Source organism: Procambarus clarkii, chromosome 81, assembly GCF_040958095.1.
Source record: "Procambarus clarkii isolate CNS0578487 chromosome 81, FALCON_Pclarkii_2.0, whole genome shotgun sequence".
Taxonomy (NCBI): Eukaryota; Metazoa; Arthropoda; class Malacostraca; order Decapoda; family Cambaridae; genus Procambarus; species Procambarus clarkii.
In genome coordinates this window covers 2,179,653-2,206,795 of record NC_091230.1, presented here as the reverse complement: position 1 = coordinate 2,206,795, position 27,143 = coordinate 2,179,653, and the positions used below count along the sequence as shown (strand labels likewise).

Below are 27,143 nucleotides of genomic sequence, written 5' to 3'. Positions count from 1 at the left end.
ATGCACTACTTAGTTTGATGAAAGGGAGCAGTAGAACAACAGAAGTACACTTACACTGCATCAGGCTTGGATACCCATGTGCATGGGAAATAGGCTTACAGGTTCCGGAAGATGAGAGGAAATGTCAGCACTATGGAGAAATGCCCGACATACCACTGGAACATTATCTAATACAGTGCACAGTTACAACCCATTAAGATTTCAACTTCGATTCAACAGAGCAGAAGTTGTTGTTAAACATATGGGACAAAATCTTACTGAAGCGACCATACAAGTCATAAATACTCATACTCCGTCCAAGTGAAACAGAAAAAAGCAACACTTTGGCCCTAAGCCAAAGGCCCGCGCAGGAATATCCCCCCCCCCCCCCAAAAAATAGATAGCCTGTAGCTGGGGCTGCAATATTTCATGTGTGCTGTTTATTCTCTTTAGGCAGAGGCCTAGAGAGTATGAAGGAAACTATTCAGATCTGCTGGGTGACTTGAATCAAAATTCAAATAGGTATGGAGATTTGTGGGTTTGTAGTACGCCTTCGTTTGGAGGCACCTACTCGTGTGGTCAATGAACACTGTTGCATCCAGGAAATTTATTATAAATTGTTATGCTCTAATGTAAATTTCAAGTTGTCATGGGCCATATTTGCACAGGCAAAGAAAGTGTGTAGATGTTGCTCACCAGTGGTCATCATGCCAAAAATATCGTCAATATATCTGTAATATATTAACGGTGCATCGGTCCTCTGGGATCTTGCATTTTCAAAGGTCACATGCATAAATATCTCGGCAATTATCACGCTGCTGGAAGCCCCTATGGCTGTGCCTTTTATTTGCCTGTAGGTTTGTCCTCTGAACTGTAGGATGGTGTGTCTCATCACATGGAAGATTGCTTCTTCCATCAAATCCCTCTGTGGTATCCTCCAGACGCCTGCCTCCTTTAGCTCTGTGGTTACCTTGTGTTTGTTTGCATTGAACAAATCAGCCACTATTCTGCCCGATTCCCTTGTGGTATGCTCGGGTAGAGCGATACTACATCCATCAAGAAAAGTCGAGTGCCTTCCGGCATACTACCCTCAATGTCTTGTATCTTGAGTAGGAAGTCCGTAGTATCACGTAGTCTCTCCAGTAAGAGGCATAGTAGAGGGTTCAGCAGGGCTTTACAAATCCAGTCCACCAGCCTCGTGGGTGCCTTACAGCCGGTTAAATTGGCACCATAGGTTGAACCTTACCACTGCCAATTAAATTGCCAAAAAACCAGTGTTGAATGTAATGAAACGCCATTTTCTGGGTGAGACCCGGAGGCTCCCCGGAGCTTACTAGGCTGATATGCTAATGTCAGCCTTTGGCATCAGTCTTGTGTATGGAGTTCTGTGGGACCACGAGCCAGAACTTGACCCCCTCAGAGAGGCATGAGGAGCAATGGCCTATAGAAACCCCCAAGTGGTTGGAAGCATTCTATGTCTGCCATCGACTGGGTCGTGGTCCCATGTAGGACCATGTGTCCCATGTGGTCCCATGCGATGCCGAATGGCTAGGCCAGATGCTGCTGATGCGACAAAATGTCGCTTGGCAACACCACGCACTCCACTGACACTAGTGACAGCAAAACTCTTCTCTGATTCTAAATCACTAAAACCAGAAAATGATTCACCATCCTCAGATTCATTGTCCAAAACATCATCATCTTGCAGAGGAACACATTAACTATGTGGTTGGGTGCAAAGTGGTGTTGATTGTGGGCAAGGAGGCATGGGTGACAGAGTAGGTAGGCATAACCCTTGTGGCACCTGCATGGTCACTCTCATCATCTGTCGTATCCACATCTGAGGGCTGTGTGTAGTCCTGAGCTATGTCAGTCACCAATATCAGGTTCATCACCCTGCTAGAAAAATTCCTGATGAATATCCTCCTCGGTCAAAGCTTGAGATGAATGCTGCGCTCAGCGTGGTCGGTTACCAGTACGAGATGCACTTGCCATGGTCTCTGTCAGGTAACTGAGGCCTGCAGACAATGGCAGCCTACAGTGGATTTTTTCCCCCCAAGATGGTGTGTTTACAATCGAGATTTGGTGGGCTATAGCTGCCCCTATCCCTCGCGGGGCAATTAAAATCGTGAGCTAGACCCTCAATCGTATATGTACGAAGTGCGACATTCTGTGACAGTTACTCTCATTGTATATGTATGTTTTGCATCATTTAAGGGTTAAACTCAAGCACAGTCGCCCATTCCACCAGGAACCACATGCTCGGTCGACCCATATGCAATAAATTACCTAAGTGTAATTACCTAAGTATAGTTACAGGATGAGAGCTACACTCGTGGTGTCCCATCTTCCCAGCACTGTCATATAACGCTTTGAACCTACTGATGGTCTTGACCTCCACCACTACCTAACGTGTTCCAACCGTCTACCACTCTGTTTGCGAAAGTGAATTTTCTTATATTTCTTCAGCATCTGTGTTTAGTTAGTTTAAATCTATGACCTCTTCTTCTTGAAGTTCCAGGTCTAAGGAAATCATCTCTATCAATTTTATCAATTCCTGTTACTATTTTTTACGTAGTGATCATATCACCTCTTTCCTTCTGTCTTCTAGTTTTGGCATATTTAATGCCTCTAACCACTCCTCGTAGCTCTTGTCCTTCAGTTCTGGGAGACACTTAGTGGAATGTCTTTGCATCTTTTCTAAATTGTTGATGTGCTCCAAGTAAAGCATCCAGCACTTCCACTAACACGATAACATCATTTATATTTGCCAACATCCAGGGTATAAAAACACGCAAATCCAACAAAGTTCACTTTATAGATGGTCTCCTTCATGAGGCAAATGCAGTGTTTGCAGCCCTAACGGAAACTCACACCAAGGACTACCTTGATGGTGAAATATGGATCTCAGAATACAATCTCTTCAGATGTGATAGGAAACCCCGGCTTCAGGGTGGGGTCAGCCTCCATCAAAGACACACTCATCTGTACTGAGCTGCTAAACACCTCAAATGATATGGTGGAAGTGCTGATAGTCAAAATAGAGATCCTAAATGTAGTTGTTGTCCTTGTATATAAGTCACCGGAGGCAAACCCTCAGCAGTTTAAAGACCAACTAATGAAAATAGAGCACTGCTTGGAAAACCTCGCAAATCCAGCTCTGAACATCATCCTGCTTGGGGACTTCAACCTACGGCACCTGAAATGGAAGCACCTGGCTAATACAGTAATATCAGAAAGGATACCAGGAAGTAGCCTAAATGAACAGGCACATGCAAATGACCTGCTACGGATGTGCGATAGGTTTGCCTTAAACCAGCAAATAGTAGAACCAACTAGGAAGGAGAACACGCTGGACCTCATTTTCACTAATAATGATGAGTTGATCGGGAACATAATGATTACAAATACCTGTTACTCAGATCACAACTTAATTGAAGTTATCACAACCATGGGGAATGGACCTTCAAAACCAGTCCAGATTCCCGGTGGAGGAGATTTCAGCAAATTCAACTTCAATAATAAACAGATAAACTGGGAGCAAATAAACCAGGACTTCACAGAAATAAACTGGGAAGAACAGCTAGAAAATGCAAACCTGAACCAGTGCCTGGAAAAAATAAGCTCAGTAGCACTAGAAATATGTTCAAACCGCATACCCCTAAGAAAAAAGAGAAAGAGATGCAGATTGGAACGGGAACGTCATTCCCTATATAGGCGAAGAAAACGAATCACGGAACAACTTGAGAGTCGCACCCTATCTCAAGAACGGCGAAGAAGGTTAGGTAGAGAAATAGAAACAATTGAACTCAGGCTACAAGAATCATACAAAACCCAGGAAAGGCAAAGAGAGCAAAAGGCCATCAGTGAAATAGAGAGAAATCCGAAATATTTTTTCTCCTATGCAAAATCAAGATCAAAAACCACATCTAGTATCGGGCCCCTGCGAAAGGGAGATGGAACTTTCACCGATGACAACAAAGAAATGAGCGAGTTACTGAGGAAGCAGTACGACTCTGTTTTCAGCGAGCAATTAAATGCACTAAAGATTGATAACCCAAATGAATTTTTCATGGATATGATACCAACATCAAATCATATATCAGACATCGCCCTATCCCCACTAGATTTTGAAGAAGCCATAAACAGTATGCCTATGCACTCTGCACCAGGCCCGGATTCTTGGAACTCCATATTCATCAAGAACTGTAAACAACCACTATCGCAGGCCCTTCACATTCTGTGGAGACAAAGCCTAGATACTGGCGTTATCCCTGACATACTAAAAACAGCAGAGATAGCACCACTCCATAAAGGAGGAAATAAGGCAGAGGCAAAAAATTACAGACCGATAGCACTAACATCGCACACCATAAAAATTTTTGAGAGAGTGCTAAGAAGTAAGATCACAAAATACATGGAATCACAGCATCTCCATAACCCCGGACAACATGGTTTCAGAACAGGGCGCTCTTGCCTGTCGCAGTTGCTGGACCACTATGATATGGCATTAGATGCTATGGAAGACAAACAAAATGCTGATGTAATATACACAGATTTTGCAAAAGCCTTTGATAAATGTGACCATGGTGTTATTGCACATAAAATGCGTTCAAAAGGAATTACCGGGAAAATAGGCAGATGGATCTACAATTTTTTGACTAACAGAACCCAATGTGTAATAGTCAACAAAATAAAATCCAGCCCATCAACCATGAAGAGCTCAGTCCCCCAGGGTACTGTGCTTGCTCCAGTACTTTTTCTCATCCTCATATCAGACATAGACCAGAACACAACCTATAGCACTGTATCATCCTTTGCAGATGACACTAGGATTTTCATGAGAGTTGGCAACATAGAGGACATGGCAAACCTCCAATCAGATGTAGATCAGGTCTTTCTATGGGCTACAGAAAATAATATCGTGTTTAACGAGGATAAGTTCCAGCTCATGCGCTACGGAAAAATTGAAAATATAAAAACAGAAACCACGTACAAAACTCAGGCAAATCATAACATAAAACGAAAAGGCAATGTAAAGGATCTGGGTGTACTCATGTCGGAAGACCTTACCTTTAAAGAACACAATAAAGTAGCCGTCACAACTGCAAGAAAAATGACAGGTTGGATCACAAGAACTTTTCACACTAGAGATGCTATACCGATGATGATACTTTTCAAAACGCTTGTGCTATCTAGAGTGGAGTACTGCTGCACAATGACAGCCCCTTTCAAAGCTGGAGAAATTGCTGACCTGGAGACCGTGCAGAGATTCTTTACTGCTAGAATCCACTCAGTAAAACATCTAAATTACTGGGACCGACTAAAGATCCTAAACCTGTACTCCCTTGAGCGCAGGCGGGAGAGATACATAATAATTTACACGTGGAAAATAATTGAGGGGCTGGTCCCAAACCTGCACACAGAAATAACATCACATGAGACCAGGAGGCATGGCAGGATGTGCAGAATACCCCCCGCTGAAAAGCAGAGGTGCAACAGGTACTCTGAGAGAGAACTCTATCAACATCAGAGGCCCGAGACTGTTCAACACGCTTCCACTACACATAAGGAGCATAACTGGCCGACCCCTCACAGTGTTCAAGAGAGAACTGGATAAGCACCTCCAAAGGATACCTGATCAACCAGGCTGTGACTCATACGTCAGGCTGCGAGCAGCCGCGTCCGGCCTGGTTGATCAGTCCAGCAACCAGGAGGCCTGGTCGACGACCGGGCCGCGGGGACACTAAGCCCCGGAAGCACCTCAAGGTAACCTCAAGGTAGGTGCTTCTTTAGATTTGGGCACCGTACAACCACTGCATATTCCAGCTTTGGTCAAACAAAAGTTGTGAACAATTTATTTTAATATTTTGCCATCCATGTATTTAAAAGCAATTCTGAAGTTAGAAAGTGTAGCATAGGGCCCTCACACAATGTTCTTAATGTGATCCTCAGGTGATAGTTTTCTATCTAGAACCACCCCTAGATATCTTTCATTATCAGACTTCTTTAAAGGTTTCTCACATAATTTATAGGTTGTGTGGGGTCTATATTCTCATAGTCCACATACCATAACATGGCATTTATTTACATTAAATTCCATTTCCCAAGTGGTGCTCCATATACCTATTCTGTCCAGGTCTTCCAGAAGGGGCGACCTTTGTTGACATTCTGCTATTTTGAAAGATCAACTTTTTAGCCATGATTTTTCATTCACAGACACTTATTTCTTTTCTCTTAGTTTCTTTTCAAATTCCCTACACCTTCAAGTATTCTGGGACACCACTTGCAACCCTCACCCTACTCCCAACACTTAGATAATTTGAATTATCATGGAGCCTGCAGCAGTGTGACTCCTCAGTGTGATGCCCAATCTCTCCCCATACCAATATGTATATCTCCCCATATGTGTATCAACAAACTCGTAACTCAAGGGAAAACTTATAAACCAAATTGAGTTTTACCAAGATAAAAGCTCGTCACCCGAAAAATTCGTAAGTAGGGGCACTCGTAAGCCGAGGTTCCACTGTAGTTTCAAATAAACCATAAGATGAGTACTCTTACACTAATTTGTAAAATTATCCATTTGTAACAGAAGGGAATATTAATACAGTAGTTGTAGTTTATTTATTGGCAAAATCAACATTAAATTTAGGGATGATAAAGAGGGTATAGCAATTTCTAACCTGAATGTCAAGTCTCTTCCTCATGATGGTAGCATCAAGCTTGCGCTCAAACGCCAAAAGGTCCATGTATGCTTGACTTTCCGGAACAAGGTCTCGAACCTGTAAATAAATTGCAAGATTAGAAAAAAACTTCTTACAAGGAAGAGTCAAGACATTACTGTTCATCAGATTCAGCATGATTATGAAAGTGATAAGTAGTTTACTTGCAACACAAATTTTGTACTGTACTCTCAAAACTATATTGTTTACATAATAACTTCAGTAGGTAGACATTTCACATTAAAAAGGAAATACAGTATTGACCATTTCATTGGTTCTGAATATACACCTCTACATCTCTTATGAGGGTAATGTATTTTGTTGCCTCTAGGAAATCCTTTATCTTAGCCACTGCAAAGCGCAAAGCACCTTAAGGCATTCTGAGGGTTGTGTGATTTTTTTTAATTAGGCCATATTTTAAGGTTCTTTAATGTTTTCATCCCTCTTTGTGATTTAAAATGTGATTTGAACATTAGCTGAACATTTGTAAAAAACAACAAAAATATGTCTTAACAATTGAAATTGAAATTGAAATAAGTTTATTGAGGTAAAATACACACAAAGGGATGAGGTAGCTCAAGCTATTCTCACCCCATTCAGTACGTGTTAATATATACATACACACACATCACAAATAAACACATTACCAAACATTCTGAGAGGTAAACATATACATTTCCTCCTTCACAAGTAGTATGGTATCAGACGTACACACAAATACTTTTATGACCTAGGTATACTGTATAGACAATTTGCAAGACACCTGCAGATAATTCAACAAAATATTACAATCTTGGTGCAAAATTCTTATATCTCTCAAGAATATCATCAACCTTTCCGTTGTGACACATCCAGGCTATTTGTTCAGGAACAGTCCTTATCTCAGTGTTTCTATATACATTAATCAACGGACAATCAAGAATATAATGGGCAAGGGTGTGAGACCTTAACATACCACATAGTTTACACTTCATGTCATTATCATGAACATCTATCCCATATTCCCAGTAATATTTGTACCCAAGCCTGAGCCGCATGTACACAGAGTCACTCCAAGCATTTCTCCTTTTACCATAAGTGAAATGGGTGTTTTGACTCACATACGTGTAGTGTTGCATGGTTTGACTTCTCTCATACATTATCTCTCTCCTCTCCACTCCCGCCCGTGCCTGAATATTTCTGATTTTGCTTCTTATTTGTCTCATTGTGAATTCACATTCAATGTCAACTTGTGGTTTTGATGTGGCACGTTTGGCCAAGTCATCCGCCACCTCGTTGAGCACTATTCCAACAGGAGATGGAATCCACATGAATTTCACACTATAACCTTTCAGCTGTATCTCAGTTATTCTTCTCTTACAGTCCTCCACTATAGACATGAAGACTGGGTTTCGACTGTTTAAGGACTCCAGTGCTCCTCGGCTATCGACAAATACAAAAACATTTTTGTCGTCATGACGTACTTCCTCCAAACACGCCAGAATGGCCTGCAGTTCAGCTTGTGTGGATGAAATATAATTACTAAGCCGGAGTTCAATTATCCTGTCCACAGTCCCAAACTCCGTATAATCCCTTATTAGGACACCACACCCGGCCCTGCCATCCTCCGCCACCAACCCGTCGCAATATACATGTAAACTGTTGCCTCTTGGTAACCGAGATATCATGCTTCCATACAAACACCGTAATTGTCCCGGTTCATGATGAATCTTTTTCACCTTGAGGGGTACAATTTCGACGTCTATTTTCTGTACTTTCCAGGGAGCAGACATATTACACTGTCGAGAGGGTTTACAGCAGTCAAGTACGTCGTATTCCCTGAGGAGTCTTAACAATTGCACCATGAAATGTTTGCCAAAAACAGGTGCGCAGTGCAGGGGTTAACCCCTTTAACTGTGCAGCCTATAAATATGACACCCCCCCAGTGCGCAAGAAATAAATTCTCGGGAAAAAATTCCTTTTTGTTTTGAAAGTGTCAAAAACCCCTTCCTGTATATGGGTATAGCAATGGAATTTCGAAATTGAACTTACTTTGGGTGCTATGGGGTCCGTAAGGTGGAGCGTGACATCATCATTCCCTGTGCGCCTATGCCGTCAGCTCCCGGGGCCGGTGGAGCGCCTGGGGAGGGGCGCGCGAGTTCCCGCGAATATATTTTTGTTCATTTTTTGCGCAGTTTCAAATACATTTTATTTGTTTTTACGTGCTAATCCTATGTATAATGAACACGTACACTATATTATGGCAGTAAAACATCCGTACTGTCCACGGACACTGTGTTACGCGCATGACACTTGCATACACATATGTTGCACGTATTTACCATGTATCATGCTAATTTAAGTATATATACAATCTATTTACAGACTATACACTGTCACACACTATATACATTAACCATCAACACATTCAGAACACCGCGAGTGTGAGCAGTCACACCCAGCCAGCCCTCCCTCACTCCTCCAACATTGTATTCGCCAACATTGCTTCTCCCATCATACAGTTATTCACACCAATGTTTCATGTTCAATTATGTATATTTACAACATATGTACACACTATACACTGTCACACACTATATACATTCACCATCAACACATTCAGAACATTGCGAGTGTGAGCAGCCACACCCAGACAGGCTCTCTTACTCTCCAACATTGCTCCTCCCACCATACTGTTATTGTTTTTATTACACTATTTACACATGTTATATATACTTATCTACATGTTTTATTTACCAGAAATATGCAAGTAAGCCGGTATTGTGTCCAAACAGTAGTGGCCACCATACCCTGCATGAGAAATCACACAGCAGACAGCAGACGACACAACGATTACTACGTCACCTCCCTTACCAAAATAGCTCCACTCAACATACTCCTGTTGCTGTTATTACACTATATACACACACACACACACACTGTATATACCCATGTAAATGTGTGTTCCCCATAGTGAACCACGAAGCTAGTATGGTGAGCAAAACAAGAGTGGCTGCCACACACAGTGGAGGCTACCTCAATTCTCTCCCTTCCTCCCTCCCTCACCAAAATTCCTCCTTCCACAATACTACGCACAACACTAATTATAACCACAATCCTGGTCACTAATTTCTGTAAATGAATAATTGACGCAAGTTTATTTTGAAAAGGAACCTAAGAAGTCGTTTGAAGATTCCTAGATGAACGAAATAATGCTGTGGTGCTGTGGCTAGCGCTGTGAAAATCGTGAACAGCATTGAATCACTGATATATGAACATTGTACCCAGTCATTATCACACTCAGGCTCTTCCATAATACTATCATGGCTAAATAATACAGGTTATATATATATTTTGACATTATTAGGCGATGCTGTGGTCACACGCTGAACAGCAGAGCTGTGTGCTCATACTGCGAGCGCCAGCCTTGGTTGCTCACTCACTACTGAGGCTCTCACACCCGGCAATGTGGACCATGATTTTTTTTTAAGATGGTGTCTGTTTACAAGAGCCCTGAGGAAGCTGATGTGAACCCCATGTAGCCGCGGGAGTTTTGAATGGAACGTGAAAAATAAAAACACCCGGAGGCACGTTGCGCACCCAAAGCCTGGGCCTGCAGGTGCGTTGCGCAGTTAAAGGGTTAAGGGATATCGTCATGCAGAAACTTTCCAGATGTTCAGAAGTCTATACATCCTAAAAGGATTTTTGAAGAGAACTAGGGTAAAGTTGCCAGCCTCCAAACCATCATGAAAGATATTAACTTTTTCGATGGAATAAAAATTATTCATATTATGTATATTGCAAAACTTATGGTGTGAAGCAAAAGAATAGACTTTGTTCTATAAAATGACACTGGAATGAACACTGTATGTGCACTACCCACAGATACATTAACATCAAATATTGTAGTCAGGAGTTAAGTCACACATCTAATTCTCCAGACAGTGAGAAATATGCATTTTAAGTAAATGTGCAATTATAACAATGTACATTAATGGTCTATATTATACCTCCATTTGTTTCTGTACAATTAATCATTTCAATGTCAAATAACACATTTTAGCAACATCTGTAGTTTATGATGAAACTCGTGAAATACAGTGTGGGTGGCACTTATTAAGGGATCCACTTGTGATCACTTTGACCGACCACCTGCCACTCAATACCTCCGCAGTTACTTCCTAGACTTCAAGTGTTTCTCTCGTCCTAAACAAAGTGGTTTGTGCTGGAATTATTTGTGGTAGATGATTAGGTGAAAAGTATTGGAAAAACAAAATTTACTGGAACAATTACCAAGACTATCAAAGGCAACAAGTTTGCGAGAACTCTGTAGTGCTGACAAATGTGCTTATTCTTCCAAAAAATGTGCTCCATTGAATGAAAGCATATTTATTTGCATGAAGATTCAGATCCTTAGTACTTTGATCATGAAGAAATTCTATTAAGAGTTTCCTCAACCATGTAACATCCACACTGAAGATGGTGGAAAGATATAATTTCATACTCCATAACAAAGTGGTTAGAACAATGCTCTAACATTTGTTTTTGTTAAAATATAATTTGAGTTACAATGTATTTGCAAACATATTTCCCTGAAGAATGACCTACAGTGTGCGCCCAGAAGAGGCAAGTTTCATGTGTGCAGTACATAATTCAGTTATATTGTCTACAAAAAAACATTTTTTCATTCAGAGAATGTATTGGGCCATATTGAGATAAAACACCGGTGTTGAAATGTAATGAAACGCCTCTTTCTGGTGGGGTCCTTGGTGGCTCCCTGCTGCTAACCACCTGCTTACCTTGATTAGTTTCATCCAAATCAAGCTCTTGCAAATTCATTAAAAGCCTAACATATAGAAAAAACAAGTTTCAAACCCAACAAGCCACAACGCAGGGCAGAAAACCGGAGATGCTTTTTATCCATCGTTATATAAGCCTATGGAACTGCCTACCCGCCAAATACATAGCTGACAAAATGTCGATGAATTTCAAAATCCAGTTAGAAAAAGCCAGCGTTGAATGTAATGACACGGCATTTTCTGGGTGAGCCCCAGAGGCTCCCTGGAGCAATCGGGCTAATATGAATCATTAGACCAGGGCATCAGTCTATGGAGTTCAGCCTACTGGGGACCATGAGCCAGAACCTGGCCCTCTCAGAGAAGCGCAGGAAGCAATGGCCCTGGAAAACCTCCCTTGTAGTTGGGGGTTTTCCTTATCTGCCATCGACCAGGGTTAGGCATCCAGAAAAGTAGGCATAACAAAACAGACCCCCACATGGGAAGAAAATTGCAACCAAAACTGAACAGAGGCATAACTCCCTCCAATCCCAAGGAAATAAGCAAACGTCACACTCCATCGCCACGCTGCTCGTCCTGCTCTAATTCAGAGGCTAAGCATCAAATCACGCGAATACCGCCGACCGGAGGGAGGGAAGGTTGCCAGGGAGCCTCCGGGGCTCACCCAGAAAATGGCGTTTCATTACATTCAACGGTGGTTTACTGGGAGGAGCCTCTATGGCTCCCTGGAGCTACATGACCAAAGACTAAGGAAAGACTAAGGAAAAGAGGGACTTACCCGGGAGGCGGCCACCACACACCCCTCAACAAGCAATCGAGACCACTGGCTGAAATCTGCGACCCAAAGCAACACAAGTACGCCAAGGCCAAGGAACGTTAACCAAATATCGGGCGGCCAGGACCCTGTTCGACCTCCAAAATTAATCATTGTGATATATTGCTGTGTGCACTTTTGTGTTTAATTTTTGCTGTGTATTACCAGTGTGTCCTGCTGGTTACTGCAAGTGTTGTATGCAGTTAGTGCCAAAGAAAGTTCAAGAGTTCAAGTTCATGGGTCAGTCAGTTCACACTGACCTATGCAAGTAAGTAGACAGTCTCCTCCTACTAGCACAGTGGGAACGAGTCCTGCTGTGTATGGTTTGTGTAGTTTGATACGGTTTGCATAGTTTGTATAGCTTTTGATTACCATAAAGTTAAGCTCCCTGTGCATTAATAAGTTTATTAAATAAACCTATTATTAACAACAGAGATTTTCTGTCAACATTTCCCAAGTATAGGAAATACCTGAATTCTCATCTAGAGATTAGCATCGCACGACACCTCCCTCCACCCGAGATACAGCAAATTTCAGCGGCTGCTCTCACACAATATCTGTCAATTGATAGCCAACAGATTGACCACCATTGGGAGTGGTGTTGTTGCTTGCAGGTAGCAGTCGTTGCCAAAAAGAATACCTTCAACACATATTATTCCTGAGGACACCAAACAGAGAAAACCACTAACTTCCCCAAACTATGAGCCCCACAGAGGAGTCTCAGATCTGTGTACTACCCAGGGCAAGGCACCCTCCACAGGAGGCTGGCCTCTCAGGGACGGTCACCCAAATTCACCAGGAAAGGCAACCCTGTTAGGGCAGGGACAACAGCACAAAGCACCTAGGGAAGCAATCCTTTATATATGCAGCTCTGAGGTTATGTTTCTCAAAGTACAATGCATCCTCACTCTAACGAGCCCCACTCTAATGAATTCCCAGATGGTCCAAACTAATTGCATTCAGTACTAAATGTTCAGTGGAACATACACGTTCGATTAAGCGTGGATTGTTTGTCCATGACGTCACCAAGACTGAGCACTGGGAGGTGGTTGTCATCAACTACGGTGAGTTATAGTTGATGAAATGTAAACAGTAGTACAGTGTATCATTTTGTTTACCAATTTTTTCCAGGGAGAAGTGTTAAAGGATGATAAAATGGTGTCAGGGGAACCAGGTGGTGTCATTTGTGAGGTTGGTGTCAGTAGTTGGGGTTTAGTATCGGGGGCAGGTGGTGGAAGTTATTCTCATGGGTGGTACATGTTGTCAGTGGTGGAAGTTAATTCTCATGGGAGGCACGTGTTGTCAGTGGTGGAAGTTGTTGTCAGGGGAGGCAGGTGGTGGAAAATGAAGAACACTCATAAAAACAGGAGGCTCACTCATGGGGGTTTTGGCATCTGCTGTTGCTGTGTTGGCTGCAATCCATGCTATCCATTCCCATGCTCCAGGAGGCAGTGGCTGCTTCCTTGCCATCTGACTTATGGCCCATCTGCTTGATCTGACCTTTTCTCTGGTTCAGTGTTGGCCCTGGCTCTCCTTTTTCTGCCTCTTTTTCCACAGTGTTGGTGCACATTCGTGTCTGCAGAGTCTTGGCTCTTTTGGGAGTCCCATTCTCGGGGTCCTCATTCGTTTTTCGAGGCGGTCAACTTGGACTGGGCCATTGCCAATTGCTGGTCAAGGTGGCCATTTTGGGGAGTGAGATGCCAGTCTCCTGTGCTTCCCTGGCCGGGTTCTCTACATGGTTGGCTTTGTGGTCGCCCTCTTCATTCGCGCCATCATTTTTTTCTCCCCTTGCCTAGGCAGCAGGAAGGGCTCACTCGGTTCCTTTTCCTTGTCCTGTATTAATTGACTTTTCAGTACACATTGTGATCGGTCGATCCCCCCTCCTTTTCAGGATTCCAGGCGGGTTTCCTCCCTTCACCTGTTCGGGTAACCTCTCTGTGGGCTCTACCAGTTGGTCATGGCACCTTTGTCTTTTCGGTGGGTTTTCCTGCTTTCTCTCAGTTTTATCCTAGGGCTTGCTTGTCTTTGGTGTTTCTCTGCTGATCCGGTTTTTCTTGCTCCTCCAACTGCCTACATTGCCACAGCCTGTCTTTTCCTGTAATTACCTAAGTGTAATTACAGGATGAGAGCTACGCTCGTGGTGTCCCGTCTTCCCAGCACTCTTTGTCATATAACGCTTTGAAACTACTGACGGTCTTGGCCTCCACCACCTTCTCACTTAACTTGTTCCAACCGTCTACCACTCTATTTGCGAAGGTGAATTTTCTTATATTTCTTCGGCATCTGTGTTTAGCTAGTTTAAATCTATGACCTCTTGTTCTTGAAATTCCAGGTCTCAGGAAGTCTTCCCTGTCGATTTTATCAATTCCTGTTACTATTTTGTATGTAGTGATCATATCACCTCTTTTTCTTCTGTCTTCTAGTTTTGGCATATTTAATGCTTCTAACCTCTCCTCGTAGCTCTTGCCCTTCAGTTCTGGGAGCCACTTAGTAGCATGTCTTTGCACCTTTTCCAGTTTGTTGATGTGCTTCTTAAGATATGGGCACCACACAACAGCTGCATATTCTAGCTTTGGCCTAACAAAAGTCATGAACAATTTCTTTAGTATATCGCCATCCATGTATTTAAATGCAATTCTGAAGTTAGAAAGTATAGCATAGGCTCCTTGCACAATATTCTTTATGTGGTCCTCAGGTGATAGTTTTCTATCTAGAACCACTCCTAGATCTCTTTCTTTATCAGAATTCTTTAAAGATTTCTCACATAATATATAGGTTGTGTGGGGTCTATGTTCTCCTATTCCACATTCCATAACATGACATTTATTAACATTAAATTCCATTTGCCAAGTGGTGCTCCATACACTTATTTTGTCCAGGTCTTCTTGAAGGGCATGACAGTCATCTAAATTTCTTATCCTTCCTATTATCTTAGCATCATCAGCAAACATGTTCATATAATTCTGTATACCAACTGGTAGATCATTTATGTACACAATAAACATCACTGGTGCAAGAACTGAACCCTGTGGTACTCCACTTGTGACATTTCTCCATTCCGATACATTGCCTCTGATTACTGCCCTCATTTTTCTATCAGTCAGAAAATTTTTCATCCATGATAGAAGCTTACCTGTCACCCCTCCAATATTTTCCAGTTTCCAGAACAACCTCTTATGTGGAACTCTGTCGAAAGCCTTTTTTAGGTCCAGATAGATGCAGTCAACCCAACCATCTCTTTCCTGTAATATCTCTGTGGCTTGATCATAGAAACTGAGTAAATTCGATACACAGGATCTTCCAGATCGAAAACCATACTGTCTGTCTGATATTATATCATTTCTCTCTAGGTGTTCTACCCATTTAGTTTTGATTAGTTTTTCCAATACTTTCACTATTACACTTGTCAATGATACAGGTCTATAATTGAGGGGGTCTTCCCTGCTGCCACTTTTGTAGATTGGAACTATGTTAGCCTGTTTCCACCCGTCTGCTACGATTCCTGTACACAGGGATGCCTGAAAGATCAGGTGAAGTGGAATGCTGAGCTCAGATGCACATTCTCTCAGAACCCATGGTGAAACGCCATCTGGGCCAGCTGCTTTGTTCTTACCGAGCTCCTTGAGCATTTTTTCCACTTCGTCTCTAGACACCTCTATGTGTTCTATGTTGTTCTCTGGAATTCTTATTGTATCTGGTTCCCTAAAGATTTCATTTTGTACAAACACACTTTGGAACTTTTCGTTTAGTGTTTCACACATTTCCTTTTCATCTTCCGTGAATCTATTTCCCATTTTCAACCTCTGAATATTATCCTTTACCTGCAATTTGTTGTTTATGAATTTATAGAATAGACCTGGTTCTGTTTTACATTTGTCCGCAATCCCTTTTTCAAAATTTCTTTCTGCCTCTCTCCTCACTGCCATGTAATTGTTTCTCGCATCTTTGTATCGCTGGTATGTTTGGGGGTTTGGCCTCTTCCTGTATTGATTCCATTTTTGTGTCTTTCGGTCTCTAGCCCTCTCGCAATTTCTATTGAACCAATCCTGTTTCCTAGTTCTGCATCTCTGTTTTAGTATAAATTTTTTTGTGCCTTTATCATATATTTCACAAAACTTGCCATACATCTCATTCACTTCCTTGCCTAGCATCAAGTCTGTCCAATTATACTCACTAACAAAATTTCTAAGGTCACCATAATGTCCTCTCCTGAAGTCTGGTTTTTCAACTGCTTCAACCTCCTTATTTTCTTCCAGCTTATAACGCATTGCATACTTTATTCCCAAAAAGACATGGTCACTTTTACCCAAGGGAGGAAGGTACTGAATGTCAAATATCTCTTCCTCCTTCCTGGTAAATATCAAATCTAGCATGGAGGGAACGTCCCCTTCCCTCATCCTCGTAGCTTGTTTAACATGTTGATACAAGAATGTTTTCAGGATGAGGTCTACAAATTTACAGGTCCAAAAATCTTCTGTTTTAGCTTCATATGCTTCCCAGTCTATGGATTTCAAGTTGAAGTCACCGACTATCAACAGTCGTGATCTATCGTTATCCGCTCTCGCTATAATCTCTCTCATTATTGTTATAAGACCTTCACGTTTACTATCTAGCTCCTCCTTTGACCATGTGCTGCTTGGCGGTGGACTATATGCATTTATCATCGTTAGTTTATCATCCTCATAGCAGATCTCTAGTGCTATTATGTCAACTTCTTGTGGATTGGCAGTCATTATTTCCTTCACCTTTAGGTGTTCTTTTACCAGCACAGCAACGCCACCGCCTTTCCTAATTTTTCTGTCCCGTCTCCAAATTGAGTAGCCCCTTGGGAATATGACCTCATTTAAAATTACATCTTCAAGTTTTGTCTCCGTGAGTGCAACAATGTCTGGTGTCTGCAGCTGTATTACATCACTTAACTCCAGTATCTTCGATCTCACTCCATCTATGTTGGTGTATGCAATCTTCAGGAACTTGTTCCCCCTCTCCTTATTCTTCACTCCCCCTCTCTCTATTGATTTTGTTGGTTTGCCTTTATGTACCACTTTACTGGTTTGCCTACCCCTATTACTTTGTAGAAAAAAGAATTTATTTCTTCTTCATTCCTGCTCTCATTTAAATGTTTTGCCTCGGCGAGGTTCAGTTTCAGCTTCTCTCTATCTTCTTTTGAAAGATCTCGTCTTAATGACCACCCTTTCCCATCCTCATCCCTTTGCAATTTTCTAGCATTCCTTAGTACTTCTTCCATCTGTTTGGCACCGTTTAGGGTGATCCTCAAAGGTCGATCTTTCCCTTTTACGTACCTGCCTATTCTCCTGTAGTCGCACACATTCTCTCTGTTTGTAAGACCTTCCACGAGGCCAACAATTTTATCTACTACTTTAGCTTCTTCTACAGCTCTTTCTGACCTAGATGTTATCGCCTTTTCTTTGCAGCCAAAAATGATCAGGGACTTACTCCGATCAACTGTGTTTTGCACCAACTTCGGGTTAGATGCCAATTCTTTCCTCACTTCTAGCCTAATGTTTGTTTTATCTTGGTTGCTGCAGTGTTTGACTTCCTTTACTGCTTCTTCTATTTTTTCCTTCTCCTTGGCCACTTGTGCATAAGTGAGTTGCATATCTTTCTTGCACTGTTCTATTCCCTGTGTAACTTCCTCCATCTGTGCTGACAAAAGCTGTTTCTCCTGTTGAATTTCCTTGCCTAACCTATTGTAGTCATTTCTGTTTAAATTTACTTTAACTTCTTCCAAAGCTATTTTTAAGAGTTTATTTTCTTCTTCCATGGCTTTGCAATTTGTTTCCAATTGATTCTTATCCTTGCGCAAGTCTTTCACTAAACCCTCAAGACATAAAACTTTGCTATTCAAATGGTCATTACTTTCTTTCAATTTACTAATTATTTCTGCATGAGAGTTCACTATAGTATCTAAATTTACCAACTTGTTATGTAGACTACTAATATCAATGCTTTCTTCATTGAATCCCTCAAAATCAAGCTCTGTTTTGTTTTTCCCCTTGCCAGTGGCCATCTTGAATGTTCTTCTCTGCACTGTAAACACTAGGGCAACTTTTTGCCCTACTGTGTGGCCAACTTAGATGACAACTAAGAACACAACAACTGTGTGGCCTCTTAGATGCTTCCCTGGAACTCTAGAACAATAGGCGTCCCAAAGGTCCAGGGACACCATCCAAGTGCCCGGCTCCAAGAGGAGCCGAACCTAAGACAGCGTAGTCATCCGAAAGGAGGGGCAATGAACCCAGGGGTTCAGACGGGACAAGTCCAGAATGAACCGCAGGTCCGCGCAGTCCCGTTTCGGAACCGGAAACAGACGGGAAACCCATCTAAGGGACGACGTCGTTTCGACGACGCCCAAGCGTACCAACTCCAAGAAGACTCGACAGAGTGCAGGGGAAGAAACCTGCCCTGCCAGCCCCGACCCCCCCAAGGGGGAAGGGGCCACCCAACGCCACAGTAGGCCGCCAGACATGACCCGAAAGGCCCACGAATCGTGGGACCAGGCGCGGGCAAACAGCGCAAGCCTCCCCACCCCCATCGCCCCGTCAATGGGGCAAACCGCGAAAGGGCCGGCGACCCTTATGAGACCTAGAACCCCACACAGAGCGAACACCGCACCGACCAGACGAGGGAGGGGTCCAGAGTAGGAGCCGAACCCGAACCTGACAACAGAGGCCTACCACGACGAGAAGAACCCTGAGCCCTGGCACGACCCTTCCGGGAAGACCCACCCCGGGACCCCCGGAAAACCAACAAGTCCGACATCAGACGACAAGCCGCCAACACAGCCTGAATAAACTGCGCCACGGCTGACTCCTCAAACAGAAGAGGACAAAAAGGTGAAGAACGCCTATGAGCCAGAGCCCAAGCAGATTCCACGGAGGAACCCAGCACTGTCTGCCGATACGCGAGACGGGAAGCATAAAACAGGGAAACCACATCCCGTAAATTCGGCGTGAACAGTTTCAACAAGGCAGCCGACAAACGCGCAGCCGAGGACAAGGTGCCGGACCCCGGGACGGACCCAAGCGACCTCACATCCTCCACGAGCCAATCCGAGGACAGAGTCCAGGAGGGAAAAGAACCGCAAGGCCGAAGCCAAAAGGCCCCGGGCGCGCAAGTCCTCCGCAATGAGCACCGCCGAAAGGGTGGGAACCTGCATGGAGCCAGGAGTTGAGGAGTTGAGAACCTGCATGGAGCTGAATAACGCCAACATCGCGGGGAAGGGCAAGGGCAAACAAGCACTCATTCAGGTACTCAAGATCGCCCCCCAGGAAAACCTGAAGCAACGTGGAAGCTTCCCGTCACTCCAGCGTGCGGGAACGACAGAAGGAATGCCAGGAATCCAGAACAAACAAGGGGGCAGTCCGCTAGCCAGGAAGACTCCGGAACCTCGTAACGGAGCCAGAAAGGGAACGAAGTCCCAAACCTGAACTCGGATGGATCCGAGTTCAGGTTTGAAACAATAAGCCCTGCTCAGAGGGAAGAAAAACCCAGGCAGGGTCCAGCGGGGCCCAAGGCCCCCAAGTCAGCCCCTCCCCAGCCTCAAGGTCCTTCACCACAGGACTCGAGGCCGAGTCCTCTCCCCCAAGCCCCAACCCCACAAGACAAGGACCGAGCAGCCGGAAAAGCTGGAGGAAGGGGGACCCACTGGTCAGACCCAGAAGCTTCGGCCAGGAGACAAGACTCGAATGCCTCTGCCCCCCCACCCCCCGGAAGGGGCAACCCCCCCCCCCCCCCCCCGGAGCTGCCCGAGTCTCGAGATCAAGTAACCCCTGCTCCGACCCTGAAACCCTCAGACACTTCAGGGCTGGAAGCAGGGGGGGGGGGGCCAGAACGAACAGAAGGGGAAGGACGAGGAGGTGCGAACTGAACCAGGATCGAAGCGACCCCCAACCCCAAGTCTGGGTTTCGAAAAGCAAAGCGGGGCAGCCCCAGGGCATCCGGGTGAGCAACCAACCAAGCGCGTTGCAACAGACGAAACGTAGACTGCAACGCACGCGCCGCCTGTACCCGAAGAGAATCAGAGGATTGGGTAAATTGAGTCACAAGCAAGCAGCAACACCCACAGGACTCAGGGTCGAAAGTATCACCGACCCAACAGGCAGCGTGGCAGAGGCAAAAACAATGAGGGTCACCCTGAGACAAGGGGACCGAGCAACCCTCAAACTCGCACACAGCGAGTGGGGACTCCGGGGTCACATCCATCGGACCCACGTGCCCCCTAGGGGATTCCCAGGGTCCTGAGCGTTTACTTTAAGAGGAGTCGCGCTCAGGTAGTCCCAGGCAGGGCGCTGCTAACCGGTGCCCAAAACTACCAAGCGAACTTCTATAGCTGTACCCCAGGGACGTGTACACTCACTGGGACCTAGCAGGGGGCGCCACTGAGGAGAACAGTGGAAGGGCAAAAACTAATGGAATAATATGACAGAACCCTCCACCAGGCAAAAACAAAAGGAAAAACAAAACCCCGCAAGAGGACAGCGAACCCCCAAGGAACAGAGCCGGCCACTATGTCGGGAATACAAGCTGTGCAGCACCCTGCGCCCCTACCAGTGCAAACTGCCTCTCACCTGCCGGTAACAAGGGAAAACAGAACATCCAAGAGCCCAACAGGCGGCCGAAAAACCAAAAAGGTAAAACGGACCAGCAGAGGCAGACCCCGAGGAGCCTGTGGAAGGTGGCCCCAAGGGCAGTACTTACAGGGCACCTAGGTAAGGAAGCCCTAGGCGCATGCAGCCCGAGTACTGAAGATAACTCCTGGCTCTCGCACCCACAAAAACCAACACCACACGCAAAGCACAGTGCTGTAGCGACACTGGAGCCAGAGCACACGACCTTCGCCTATAGCATCAGCCTCAAGAACTGAGGTGTGGGTAGCCGGCATGGAGGGTCTGGGGCTCCCCCTTCCCCCTCCCGGGGAGGGGGGAGCTGCGCAAACAGCGGCGCAGTGGCGTGTGACGTCACACTAGTTTGCTTGTTTTTCTGTTGGGGAGTTCTATCCATTAGTTCGGCTTTTGGTAGCAATTTTAACCAGAATAGGGGTTTGTTTTGAGGCGCTTACCTTTCTGGGTGTCTGTTCCGGTCGATGGCAGACATAGAATGCTTCCAACCACACGGGGGCTTCTATAGGCCATTGCTCCCCTTGCCTCTCTGAGGGGGCCCGGTTCTGGCTGTGGTCCCCGGTAGGCCTAAGAACTCCATACACATGACTGATGCCAAAGTCTGACATTAGCATATCAGCCTGGGATAGCACCGGGGAGCCGACGGGGCTCCCCCCAGAAATGTGCAATAAAGCTGGAATTAGTTTGCCCAGTGACTGTACACAGCACCACTTGAGCAGTGTTCATACACTAATAGATGGCTCAGAAGCTTTAAACTCTGCCATGGCATTAGGTACATAAAGAGTACATGGTGAAAGGCAGTCTGCTGAGGTTGCCTCATCAACATTACTCTCCACTTCAGTCAACCCAACACTAACGTTATCCACCACCACCACCTTTTTCTATCTAAATAACAATGCTTCGTCAACTATAATCTTCAAGTTAAGAAGCAGACCAGAATTTCTTAATGAGGTGAGTACAAACATAACACTGTCAAATCTCTGCAATAAAACTCAATTTTTTCCCCTAGCTATTCAGGATGACGATCCACTTATCACACCACACAACAGATTATCCATTCAGTCTCAGTCCCGAGGGGTTCAGAAAGCAAGTGGCAATCTATATTCAAAAAGTTCCTCTCATTTTAGATGTTTGGTTCAATGTACTGGGGCAGGGGTCACAGCTTTTTCAGTGCCATGTCCAAAGAGCAGCAACTTTACCCTAGAAACTTTCCAAAGGAAATTACCATGATGGTTTCATTCTCAAAAAGTAAAGCAATAATAACTTGCTATCACAAAAAAAAAGAATGCTGGAAAGAATGAGAGTTAACTCAACAAGAACAGCCAGCTGGGGACAGCAGAGGGGGGAAAAAAAAAACAGGGAACACAGATAGGCGGAAGAAAAGAAAATTTTAAAGAATGCCAACAGAATATTCATTAAAAGAGCAATGTGGGAGATCAAACGTACGAGACTCTTAACACTTTAACTGCGCAACGCGCCTGCAGGCCCAGGTCTGGGGTGCGCTATGTGCCTCTGGGTATTTGTATTTTTCACGTTCCATTCAAAACTCCCGCGGCTACGTAGGGTTCACATCAGCTTCCTCAGGGCTCTTGTAAACAGACGCCATCTTTAAAAAAAAATCGTGGTCCACATTTCCGGGTGTGGGAGCCTCAGTACTGAGTGAGCAACCAAGGCTGGCACACGCAGCATGAGCTCACAGCACTGCTGTTCAGCTTGTGACCACAGCATCGCCTAATAATGTCAAAATATATATATAACTTGTATTATTTAGCCATGATAGTATTACAGAAGAGCCTGAGTGTGATAATGACTGTGTACAATGTTCAAATATTAGTGATTCAATGTTGTTCACGATGTTCACAGCACTAGCCTCAGCATCACAGCATTATTTCGTCCATCTAGGAATCTTCAAACGACTTTTTAGGGTCCTTTACAAAATAATCTTGGTCAATTATGTATTTACAGGATTGACCAGTATTGCTATAACAGCAGGATTATGGTGATAATAAGCACTATGCATGGTACTGTGCAAGGAGGAATTATGGTGAGGGAGCGAGGGAGAGAATCGAGGTAGCCTCACTGTGTGTGGGGCACCCACTCTTGTTTTCTCATCATACTAGCTTAGTGGTTCGCTATGGTGAACACATATGTGCATGGGTATATACAATGTGTGTATATAGTGTAATAACAGCAACAGGAGTATGTTGGGAGGAGCTATTTTGGTGAGAGAGGTGACGTAATCATAGCGTCATCTGGTGGCTGCTGTGTGATTTCTCATGCAGAGTATGGGGTGCCCACTGTAAAGTTTGGACACAATGCCGGCTTACTTGCATAGTTCTGGTGAATAAAACATGTAGATAGGTATACATAACATGTGTAAATAGTGTAATACAAACAATAACAGTATGGTGCGAGGAGCAATGTTGGCGAGTAAGATGTCGGAGGAGTGAGGGAGAGACTGGATGTTGGAGGAGTGAGGGTGTGGCAGCTACCTGGTTGATACCTGGTTGATGGGGTTCTGGGAGTTCTTCTACTCCCCAAGCCCGGCCCGAGGCCAGGCTTGACTTGTGAGTTTGGTCCACTAGGCCAACACTCGCGGAGTTCTGAGTGTGTTGCTAGTGAATGTATATAGAGTGTAATAGTGTATACTGTGTAAATAGACTGTATATATACATAAATTAGCATGATACAATGGAAATATGTGCCAGATATATGTACAAGTGTCATGCACGTAACACAGTGTCTTCGGACAGTGCGGATGTTCTACTGCCATAATATAGTGCAAGTATTCATTATACATAGGATTGGCACGTAGAAGCAAATAAAATGTATTTGTAACTGTGCGCAGAAAATGAACAAAAATATATTCGCGGCAACTCGTGCATCCTGCCCCAGGCACCCTACCGGCCTCGGGGACGTACGCCACAGGCGACCAGGGAATGATGACATCACGCATGAACTTACGGACCCTATAGCAGCCAAACTACGTACAATTTTGACCTTCTGTTACTATACCCATACTCACGGAAGGGTTTTTGAGACTTTCAAAACAAGAAAAGAAGTTTTTCCAGAGAATTTATTTCCTGCACACTGGATGGGGGGGGGGTGTCATATTTGGAGGCCATGCAGTTAAGGGGGTTAAGTGGTGATGCAAGGTGAATAAAGTCATCAATAGGATCAAACACATTAGAGTGACTGCAAGTGAAAACACATGCCAACTCTAAGGTTAGAAAACTGATTCTAAGGTTACACTTATTTTTTTGTTTTGCTTTAACCTTTTAACTGCGCAACGCGCCTGCAGGCCCACGTCTGGGGTGCGCTACGCGCCTCCAGGTATTTGTATTTTTCACGTTCCATTCAAAACTCCCGCGGTTACATGGGGTTCACATTAGCTTCCTCAGGGCTCTTGTAAACAGACGCCATCTTGAAAAAATATTGTGGTCCACATTCCCTGGTGCGAGAGTCTCAGTAGTGAGTGAGCAACCAAGGCCGGCGCACACAGCATGAGCTCACAGCACTGCTGTTCTGCTTGTGACCACAGCATCACCTAATAATGTCAAAATATATATATAACTTGTATTACTTAACCATGATAGTATTACAGAAGAACCTGAGTGTGATAATGACTGTGTACAATGTTCAAATATTAGTGATTCAATGCTGTTCACGATGGTCACAGAGCTAGCCACAGCACCACAGCATTATTTCGTCCATCTAGGAATCTTCAAACGACTTCTTAGGTTCCTTTACAAAATAAATTTGTAGTCAATTATGTATTTACAGGATTTAGAGACCAGTATTGTGATAACAGCAGGATTGCGGTGATAATAAGCACTGTGCGTAGTATTGTGGGAGGAGTAATTGTGGTGAGGGAGCAAGGGAGAGAATCGAGGTAGCCTCACTGTGTGTGTGGCAGCCCCTTTGTTTTGCTTTTGCTAGCTTAGTGGTCCACTATGGTGAACACATATGTACATGGGTATATACAATGTGTGTATATACCAATGTACATATGTGCGTAGTATTGTGGGAGGAGGAATTGTGGTGAGGGAGCAAGGGAGAGAATCAAGGTAGCCTCACTGTGTGTGTGGCAGCCCCTTTGTTTTGTTCATCATACTAGCTTAGTGAGCACACGTGTATATGGGTATATACAATGGGCGTATATAGTATAGTAACAGCAATAGGAGTATTTTGGGAGGAGCGGTTTTGGTGAGGGAGGTGAAACCTCCCTCACCAGGAAATGAAACGAAACCACTATCGCAGGCCCTTCACATTCTGTGGAGACAAAGCCTAGATACTGGCGTTATCCCTGGCATACTAAAAACAGCAGAGATAGCACCACTCCATAAAGGAGGAAATAGGGCAGAGGCAAAAAATTACAGACCGATAGCACTAACATTGCACATCATAAAAATTTGAGAGAGCGCTAAGAAGTAAGATCACAAAATACATGGAATCACAGCATCTCCATAACCCCGGACAACATGGTTTCAGAACAGGGCGTTCTTGCCTGTCGCAGTTGCTGGACCACTATGATATGGCATTAGATGCTATGGAAGACAAACAAAATGCTGATGTAATTTACACAGATTTCGCAAAAGCTTTTGATAAATGTGACCATGGTGTTATTGCACATAAAATGCGTTCAAAAGGAATTACCGGAAAAATAGGCAGATGGATCTACAATTTCCTGACTAACAGAACCCAATGTGTAATAGTCAACAAAATAAAATCCAGCCCATCAACCGTGAAGAGCTCAGTCCCCCAGGGTACTGTGCTTGCTCCAGTACTTTTTCTCATCCTCATATCGGACATAAACAAGAATACAACCTATAGCACTGTATCATCCTTTGCAGATGACACTAGGATCTTCATGATAGTAGACAACATAGAGGACACGGCAAACCTCCAATCAGATGTAGATCAGGTCTTTCTATGGGCTACAGAAAATAATATGGTGTTTAACGAAGTTCCAGCTCATGCGCTACGGAAAAAATGAAAATATAAAAACGGAGACCACGTACAAAACTTAGGCAAATCATAACATAGAACGAAAAGGCAATGTAAAGGATCTGGGTGTACTCATGTCAGAAAACCTTACCTTTAAAGAACACAATAAAGTAGCCGTCACAACTGCAAGAAAAATGACAGGTTGGATAACAAGAACTTTTCACACTAGAGATGCTGTACCGATGATGATACTTTTCAAAACGCTTGTGCTCTCTAGAGTGAAGCACTGCTGCACAATGATAGCCCCTTTCAAAGCTGGAGAAATTGCTGACCTGGAGAGTGTGCAGAGATCCTTTACTGCTAGAATCTACTCAGTAAAACATCTAAACTACTGGGACCGACTAAAGAGCCTAAATCTGTACTCCCTTGAGCGCAGGTGGGTGTATTATGATTATACATAATAATCTATACGTGGAAAATAATTGAGGGGCTGGTCCCAAACCTGCACACAGAAATAACATCACATGAGACCAGAAGACATGGCAGGATGTGCAGAATACCCCCGTTGAAAAGCAGAGGTGCAACAGGTACTCTGAGAGAGAACTCTATCAACATCAGAGGCCCGAGACTGTTCAACACGCTTCCACTACACATAAGGGGCATAACTGGCAGACCCCTCACAGTGTTCAAGAGAGAACTGGATAAGTACCTCCAAAGGATACCTGATCAACCAGGCTGTGACTCATACGTCAGGCTGCAAGCAGCCGCATCCAACAGCCTGGTTGATCAGTCCAGCAACCAGAAAGCCTGGTCGACGACCGGGCCGCGGGGACGCTAAGCCCCAGAAGCACCTCAAGGTAAGGTAAGGTGACGTAATCGTAGCATCGTCTGCTGGCTGCTGTGTGATTTCTCATGCAGTGTATGCTGGCCACTGTAAAGTTTGGACACAACTTACTTTTTGGCTTACATTCATAGTTCTGGTGAATAAAACATGTTGATAGGTATACATAACATGTGTAAATAGGTAGTAGTAATACAAACAATAATAGTATAGTGGGAGGAGCAATGTTGGCGAGTAAGATGGAGGAGTGAGGGGAGAGACTGGATGTTGGAGGAGTGAGGGTGTGGCAGCTGACACTCGCGGAGTTCTGAGTGTGTTCATGGTGAATGTATATAGTGTGTAATAGTATGTAAATAATCTGTATATATACATAAATTAGTATAATACAATGGAAATATGTGTAGGATATGTGTACACATG

The 27,143-nt window shown here is 44.1% G+C and overlaps 1 protein-coding gene across 2 annotated transcripts in view; it reads right to left on the bottom strand.

The window, feature by feature from the left end:
- Positions 1 to 27,143, bottom strand: part of LOC138349817 (brahma-associated protein of 60 kDa-like) — a 172,644-nt gene that overhangs the window by 93,843 nt on the left and 51,658 nt on the right. For both annotated transcript variants that reach the window (XM_069315593.1, XM_069315594.1), the window contains exon 4: positions 6,666 to 6,764. In XM_069315593.1, the coding sequence (XP_069171694.1) occupies positions 6,666 to 6,764 (99 nt within the window). The remainder of the gene's footprint in view (positions 1 to 6,665; positions 6,765 to 27,143) is intronic.